Here is a 9,286-nt window from a genome sequence, read left to right on the forward strand (position 1 = left end):
TCCTTGCCGCGCCATCGTCATCTCTACGTTTTTTTCATCATCGCCGCCCAAAATCGACCATATCAAAACCCACAGATTCAAAGATTCAAAATCACCAGCAAACCCAGCCGAAAATCACTGTTCGAATCTACCAAAAATCACTATTCAAACATTCAACAGAAAAATCACCAGTTCAGTGATTCAAAAAACCATCAGAATCAAATACCCCACACATATTCAAGGAACCCACATAGGTCAGTGATAAAAAAATCACCAGAAAAATCAAGACAAACATGCCAAAATTCACCAGAAAATCAAAGAACATACTTCACTAATAAAAAATCACCATATCAAACCCAGAGAGTTCATCAGATTCTGATAAAAATCAACAAATCAAAGAACACAAACGTAACCGTCGCCATCAAACCAGAAAATCAAAGAACATACCTCCGACCACCGTGTCCCGTCGTCGACCAACCACCTTCATGTACAACACAAACGTAAAAAACCCCCAACTCAAACCTGGATCCGGGGACCTCCGCCGCTCACGGCGGCGCTGCCTTCATCCACTGCCACCGCCTTCATCCACCGCCACCAACCACAAATCCACCACCACCAAACACCAGTCTCAAAGGGGGCGGCGGAGAGGAAAGGGAGGCAGAAGATGCCGCCGGAGAGACGCCGCCACCAACCCCCAAATGTTATAAACAAACATAACCATCGAACACCGGCTCGGATCTTGAAAACAATAGAACTCGAAACACCGGTGACATCAGACTATGGGGTTATGGTGGTGTTCTGGTTGAGGATCGGGGATGCGACAGAGGTAAAGGCGGTGGTTCGATGGAACACCGGCTCGGATCTTGAAAACAATGGAACTCGAACCACTGACGCCGTTCTCCGCCACCGGCGACGGCAGATAGGAAGGTTTTTCTTTGGATTTGCAGGGGGTTTCTTTATGAGAGAGAATCGGAGGGGATGAAGGAGAACAGAGAAAAGACTGACATTTATAAAGGAGGAGAGAGGAACTGACATTTTATAAATGAGGAGAGAGGGTGACATTTGGAGTAAATGACCATAATACCCTTTGAGTTGTCATATTATGATTGGTTGAGAGTGGTTCTCGCGGTTCTTACAACTGGAGGTGGTTCTTAAAACTCAGAAAACTGTATGTAACATTTTTTTTAAAATTAGAGAATGTAAGTTACATGTTATCAAACGTTACATTTTGTAACAAAAAAAAAACGAGTTTTTTTGGGTACGGCTGTTACACTAACATAATGTACCTCACTCATACGAGCAGAGTCAGGTTTGTAACCGAGGTCCGAGTACACTATTGTCGGAATCGTTCGCGTAATTAAATTAAATAAAACAAATTTTATTCAATGATTACAATCCAAAGAAAAGAAAGCTGAAAAACTATTACAAATACAACTGAAATAATCAAAATTACAAAAATGAAGATGAAGCAGAAAGACTGAGGCACGTGTTCAACACGCTTCCCTTAAAACAAATTCCGAGTCTCCCAGGAGCACTCGTTTTGTTTCCCAGGGTACAACAGCCGAAGCAGTGTGTACTGCCGAACCTGGCACAGGACCCGAAGAATACCTTGAAGCTAGCAAAGAACAGATCAGAAGTATGTAGAAAAAAGATTGCATTAGCTGTGTATTTGCTGGTGTCTTCTGCAGCTGGCTAGCCTCCTATTTATACTGCAGATGTTGAGATGAAACTGAAAAACGAATTAAATGGGAGAATTAAACTGCATTAAACGTCTTCAATGCATTTTAATTCGTCATCTAATTCTCAGTCAAAACCATTGACTCGTCAGTTTCAAATGTTGAAATGTAACTACACTGTCATAAATGCTGAAAGCTTCTGCGCGCGCGCGCGCAAGACAACTCTGCACGTGCGGCACGTCACCTGTGGGCCTATACGAGCACGCCACACAGTCGTGCCGTATTGGCTCACTCTGCTCCGCACCCTTCGCGAGTATACTTAGTGTGTGCTTCCATGAAACATTAAGGATGGAGAGTTCTCACTTAAATATCCATTTAAATTTCATCTCCCCTCCTATGTGGGACAAGGTGTCACTTTTCCTTTTATTTTAGCATTCCATGTTTCAAACACCAAACTTTGAGCATCGATATCTCATTCATCTTAGCTCCGTTTTGGATTTGTTTAGTTCGTTGCGAAGCTCTTCCAACATAGAACACAAACCCACAAATAAATATATAAAGAAACCTCAGTTTCTTATATTTATTTCTAGTCCAAAATAGGAAAAATCATTTTCCTATATTTGTGAAAATGCTATTTTCACAAAATTTTAAACAACTATATCTGTACATGGGTATTCCAATACCCGGTTTCATGTGCGTGCCCTGTTTTTTTTAATTCCCCTCGTTCATTTTCCTTTCTTTCTTAGATCACTTACAGCCCACAAACTTCGAGTCCAATTGTCCCTTACTTAGTTTTGGTCTAGCCAACTAATATAGATCCATTAAACGTCTGTCTAGAGAATGACGTGAAGGTATCGTTTTTTCATCTCTGGAATATTTGTTAGCATCTCATGTGAAGGTATCCAATACCCGGTTTGTTTTAGTGCTCAGCCTGAAAAAACATAAAACTGGTATAAGGTAGTATAAATTATGATATATTAATGCATTTAATAAATAACAAACATGCAAAGACGGGTATATAATTGAACTGGTCATCGACTCATCGCTAAAATGTCCCGTCTGTAAAAACTATTATTCATGCCAAGTATTCGATAGACGGTAACGAACGGATGACCGATGGATATCTCTGTGTCCAAGATACATTACAAAATTTATGCTGCATTCTGAAGCCCCTTAAAGAATGATGTTCCAAGTGCTTAAGCTCATGAATGACATAATTTATTATGATGTAATAACATCTATATTTATATGGATTACAAGTAGCTACTCGTTTCTAAAATTACACAACATTAAAAAAAATGTTTCAAACATACATTTATATCTATTCTTTTTAGACCATTTCATCATCATCATCATCATACCCGGTACATCGCACCAATAGCAAAGATAAGGTATGGTCTGAGGAGGGTAATGTAGACAGCCTTATGTCTACCTCATAGGAATAGAGAGGTTGCTTCAAGTGAGACCCCCGGCTCGTTTGTAGTTTAGTATCAAGCTTTGGACCTAAGACACATAACACTCAAACAATCAAGACATAGACTGATTGGTGCATGTACCCCTGTGTATTTTAGCTATCAACGTCACCACATGATGCATGATTAACCATCCGCTCCTTTTAACGTTATTTTCACGAAATTAGTAAAATAACGTTAAAGTTAGTACCATTTCACTTTTGCCCCCCCCCCCCCTTCCGGAGCGCACACATATATACATTATATGTGCACAACGCAAGCCAGGCATAAAATGCTTTGAATCACTAGTAAAAGCCTTAGAGATGTGCTCGATAATCCAAATGATCCTTTTATACCTAAGGCAATTAAGTTATGTTATACTCCAATTAAGTTATCTATACTCCTGGGTGGTGACTTCAGGCAAACGCTCCCTGTTATACCTAAGGCTTTAAAGGCATAAACTATCGCATCATCTCTTCCCAAATCATATTTATGGAAAAGTTTTGCAATCTACAAACTATATGAAAATATGCGTCTTCAAAGGCCAAGTTTAAAGAAAACAATTAATTTCCAATTAAGTTATGTTATGCCATAAAAATGATGAACTACCTTTCATTTTCAAAAGAAAACAATTTCCAATTAAGTTATGTTATGCCATGACAATTAACAAGAGTCAAGGCCAATCATTAAGCAAAATAGATATTTATCTTCTTCAACCAATTTTCAGCCATGGACAACTATATGTTGCATTCTCTAGAGAAACCTCTCCTGATGCCTTGAAAGTACTAATCATACCACAAGAGAATGACCCTCCTAACACAACAAAAAATATTGTTTTCTAAGACTTCCTCAATTAAATGCTCCATATAAGGGTATGTTAAGTTTAGTACAAAAATGTGTGTGTATATATATATATAGGTATATATTCCATTACATTCTTTAAACATTGACTCATTGCTTTACAGGGAACTCCTAATGATACTCAAAGAGATATGTGACTAACTAAGAGTTATAAGGAGACCTTTTAGTACTGATCATGTAAGCTTTTTGAAATATATATTAATAATAAATCATTGTTATTATTTTTCACTATCTAATATTTATACTCATTACACATATTCTACTACAGCAAAGATCGAACAACATGAAGCACTATTCAATTCGCTTATGACGCAACAACATTGATATGCTATCGAAGAATATTTAAGCTTTCTAAGGATGATACGGAACAAAATTTGTTCAATTGGGCATGACAAAAGATCTTCACCACTACTTCAACTTTGTAGAACAATTGCTTAAATATGAGTATGACAATAATACTTAAAATGAATATTAATGTTTATTTAGATGGATGTGCCGACTATTGTTGATGTGTATAAAATGCAACATATAAATTACATCAAATGAGGCGTAAAACTAATCCTTTTTAGTACTAATTTTGGAAAAAGTGTGCTTTTGTCTTCCTTTTGTATTTTCGGGATTAAATGAGCGCAAATGAACAAGAGAAGCAAAAATACAGCTAAATCTAACATAAATACAAGGAAAGGAATAAACGTGGCATGCCCGACCCCTCGACAGCATCTTCCCAAGCAAAAACAAGAGTTCAGAAGGCTGAACACGCCCCGTGCCCAGCGGACACGGGGGCGTGCTCAAGTGTCTGCAGAAAAGACAAGGTTGTAGAAACTTCTATTTCCCAACACGGGGGCGTGCCCAGCTCAACACGGCCGTGGTCAACGCAAAGATTCGCAGAATCCAAGCAAATCTTGATAGTACAGATACGCTTCTGCACACATGGCCGTGCCCAGCGGACACGGGGGCGTGGTCAACTAATGCAGACAAACTGCAATTAATGAAGAAAGAGAAAGTGGAAGGACACGGGGCCGTGCCCCAATGGACACGGGGCCGTGTCCGGGCTTCTGTGCAGGCTATAAATAGAGGTGCTTGGTTCACTTTAAAAGCATCCCTTGGCAAACAACCTCTCTCCCACTTCACCCACACTCCACCACCATCACAACACCCACATCCACCACCATCATCCATCATAGAGTGTGTGTAGTAGTCTCGGGATCCAAGATTGATACTAAGAGATCTTGACAATCAAAGGCCATGTTTGCCTAAGTCTCTTACATCACTTGGTGAAGACAAGCATTTAGTGTAATACTTTTGTTTTTTAATCTTTTCGCACTTTTTATTTGGTTTTATATTAATAACTTTAATAACTAGTTTCTTATGTTGAAGGTGAAACTGCATTATCATTTGTCCGTGGTGTCTTGGCGTTATTTTACTGTCTATATAAAATAAAAGATTTACACCATTCATATCTCTACGGTCTATATAGAGATATGTTGGCTACCTGGTCGGGGGTTAAGGGAATGGTTTGGTAAGGTTCTTGCCTTGTTCAGTGTATAGATCCTGCAATGACCTGGGTCAAGCTTACTAGGACCTCCTTCAATACCCACTGGTATTGGATGGTGGGGGTGCGAATGGCTTGATCCCCTCATATGTAAACTACTATTAATACATTAACCCGGCTACTTGGGATTGTATCCCTGCTGACTCAAACCACTTAGCCGAGGGTGACATCACCTTCAAAAGTGGGGCCTACCACTTTACGCATTAATAACTTAATTAATTATCTTTCAATAATCCAACCCTTTAGAATTGTATCCTTGCTGACTCAAACTACTGGGTTGAGGGTAACGTCACCTTCAAAAGAGGGGTCTACTACTATAACTAAGGTAATCTCTTAAAAAGTGCAAAAGTGCGGAAAACATCAAAAGTTACACTAAAGGCGAGTCGGATTCAAGTGATTTATCTTGTCTATCTGTTTTTATTTTTATTTTTATTTTCGGCATTTTTAGTTTTTATTTTCATGTTAAAACCTTTTTCCAAAACTTTGATTTGATTAGACGTTGAGGATAAACCGGTATTAAAAGCTATTGTGTCCTTGGACGACCTCAGTATCTTACCAACGCTATACTACGCTCACGATGGGTGCACTTGCCCATATGTGTGTTTAGTATTAGTAGAATATCGTGTTTTATAAATTTAAAACTTGACTAAATTGTTAAAAAGGGCTAAAAATATACATAAAAATATATCACACCAGACACGCATCAATTGTATACTTTAATTTGGACAAATAACTTAAGACAACAATCGTTGTTTTGCTTATACAAACGAATCTAACGTTTGTTATTTAAACATTTTATTCAACTCCGCCACAACGCTCGGATAGCGTATCCTCGTTACTCACATGGAGTCACCGAGAAAAGGGGTTGCAGTTACAAGTATAGGATACTTCCTATGAGCGGTCACACCGTCACTCTCGGTCATGTCCAAACCCTCTTCACCCAATGCAAATTCAAACTTGTAGACTAAATTTGCCAAAGCAAGCTCGTTAATAGCTATTGCAAAACCCATACCAGGACATTTGCGTCTTCCAGCACCAAATGGTATGAACTCGAAATGAAAACCTTTATAATCTGTAGGGGTGTTCAAGAACCTCTCTGGTCTAAACTCATCAGGTTGTTCCCATATTGACGGATCTCTTGCTATCGCCCATGCGTTAATCATTACTTGTGTACCTGATGGGATGTCGTAGCCGAGTAGGTTGACGTCTTTTGTTGATTCATGGGGAATGAGCAGTGGAACCGGAACATGTAGTCGTAGAGTTTCTTTGATGACAGCTTTTAGGTATGGCATTTTGTCTATGTCGTCTTCTGGGATCATTAATCTTCCTTTGCCTATTTTGCGTGCCTCTTGTTGCAGTTCTTTCATTGCATGGGGGTTTTTTAGGAGCTCACTAATTGCCCACTCTAGGTTGGTGAATGTGGTTTCAGTGCCAGCACCAAATAAGTCCTGGGAATCATGAATCCAATTACACAAATATAGGTGATGGTTAAAAAGAGAACAATCGATATGTGCGTATGATGTTTATATCTTTTGATGCATTGCTATAAACTTATGCATGCATTACAATAAAGCACATGCTTTCATATACTATCGTGATGCATCTGCGTGCGTCGCTATAAACATTTGCATTAAAAACCATTACAATGGTACATCAAAAACTCTTGGCGTGATTGTGCTACATTACATTTTGAGACAACCCTATACATAAACCTCATTAATGTACTTTGGTTTATATCAAACTATCTAAATAATAATTGTAAAAACTAAATATTTTGTTTAAAACCTGTAAAATAATTTCTAAACACTCATTCCTTATGCATATGTAAAATTCAATGGATGTTTATAGTTTTAGATTTGTTAACAAATATTATATTGTTAATCTTCTCTAGTTTGTGTGTACTTATTATAAATGCAGATACATGGGAATCCAAGATAAAGAGATGTTACCATGATGATACCCTTGATTGTGTATCTTTCAATAACAAAACCTGTCGAGTTATCTCTTTGAAGGTCTAATAAGATATCAACAAGATCTTGGCCTTCCACATCAGTCACTTTCTTGTTCACATGCTCCTCAATGACACCCTCATAAAACTCATCAATTTCCTTAGCAAGTTGATCAGCTTCTCGATGTAACCCAGTGAGTCTATCTACCCACGCTAGCCATGGAATATAACTACCAACAGAAAAGCGTCCTAACATCGCCCCAATCCGGACTGGGATGTTTTTGTAATTAACCCCCATCCCTTCATATGTCCTTCCTAGAGCCACCCTACTAATTACGTTATTTGTAAGTGAAATAAGCAATTCACACAAATCAATAACGGATTCATTGGATTCTTGAATCTTCTTGATTAAGTGGGCCACCTCGTCCTCTCTCACTTGTTGAAATGACTGAACCCTTTTGTTGCTTAAAAGATGGAGGACGGCAATGCTTTTCACCTGCCTCCAATACTCTCCATATTGAGCAAAACCTATATCTTTTGAGTTATAAAAAAGTCTATGAGCGATGTTTATAAATGGTCTATTTGAAAATATTACATCATGGGTTTTGGTAATCTCTCTAGCCGCATCAGCAGAAGAGGCTACAATTACTGGTACGGTACCAAAGTGAAGCAACATGAGGGGACCATACGTCTGAGCCATGGATTGGAGGACACGGTGTGTACTTGAGCCTAATTGGTGAAGGTTTCCTATTAATGGTAACCTTGGTGGAGATGGAGGTAGGTTTTTATGGGATTTTCTGGAAGAAAAATATAATTTCGAAACAAGCAAGGCAAAAATTATAGGAAGAGAATAAAAGAGAAAAACTTGTAGGTTGAAAGACATTTTATCGATGTTCTTGCTAATTAAGTCCCCTTGTATGTGTTTGCTTATGTTGAGTATGGAGCATATATATATTTATAATATAGTGAAAGTTCCATATAGATACTGTTTACAACGTTTATGCTTCTAGAAATTTCAAAAAAGACAGCAAGAAACCCTTGTTATCTTAATTATTGTAGCCTCCATCTATTTTTATAGTTAAGAGCTAGATATATCTATAAAGTTATAAAAATAATAATCTTTAAATAGATCTTGTGATGTAGGGATTAAGTTCTATGGCATCCCTGGGTAACAAATATGGAACACTCAAGGTTTCCACATGGAGTGTCCGGAGGTAAATCATACTATAAATTTTTAAAAATTTTTAACAATTGTATGTATAGAGTGGGTCTATCCAATGCTTCGGGATTTAAAAAAAAAACACTTGATTTTTCAGTATTAACTCAAACCTATTTGATTTTTTTTTACTTTTAACCAAAAAGTTTTCGTCTTTCGCAATTTAATCTCACAATTTTTTTTACTTTCAACTTCGGACCTTTATATTTTCCATCTTACGCAAATTTTGTTTTACGTCTCATTTTAAATTTTGCGAGTTAACACGGCGCAACGTTACGTTGTCTATTTTTTCCAGTTTGATAGGTTCGTTGCAACGCACGAGTCCTAGGTCAACTTAGTTATTCTTTTCTATGTTTTACGTTTCGATATAAGTTATTCGTATTAACACAGTTCAGTGTTAATGGTCTCGTTGCAACGCGAGAGTGCTTAGTACTAGTTAAAATCAAATAATAACTAAAACATTATAGCAAAGCTGATATTGTGGCAAAGTTATTGCTCCGCTGCTAACTACAAAAATTAGTAACCATTATTAGGACTTGAAAAACAAGTTCCATCTTCGTTATAGAATGTTTAAGATAATAATTTTTTACCACAAAAAATTTT

The 9,286-nt window shown here is 37.6% G+C and overlaps 1 protein-coding gene across 1 annotated transcript; it reads right to left on the minus strand.

Moving 5' to 3' along the window:
* Positions 1 to 6,239: 6,239 nt before the first annotated feature.
* On the minus strand, positions 6,240 to 8,377 carry LOC110941643 (cytochrome P450 Tp4149). The gene is made up of 2 exons (XM_022183308.2): positions 7,469 to 8,377; positions 6,240 to 6,967 (listed from the first exon to the last, which is right to left on the minus strand). Exons 1-2 carry the CDS (start codon positions 8,348 to 8,350, stop codon positions 6,359 to 6,361), a joined length of 1,491 nt encoding a protein of 496 aa, XP_022039000.1. The 5' UTR covers positions 8,351 to 8,377; the 3' UTR covers positions 6,240 to 6,358.
* Positions 8,378 to 9,286: the final 909 nt, after the last annotated feature.

This window comes from Helianthus annuus, chromosome 5 (genome assembly GCF_002127325.2).
Source record: "Helianthus annuus cultivar XRQ/B chromosome 5, HanXRQr2.0-SUNRISE, whole genome shotgun sequence".
Classification (NCBI taxonomy): Eukaryota; Viridiplantae; Streptophyta; class Magnoliopsida; order Asterales; family Asteraceae; genus Helianthus; species Helianthus annuus.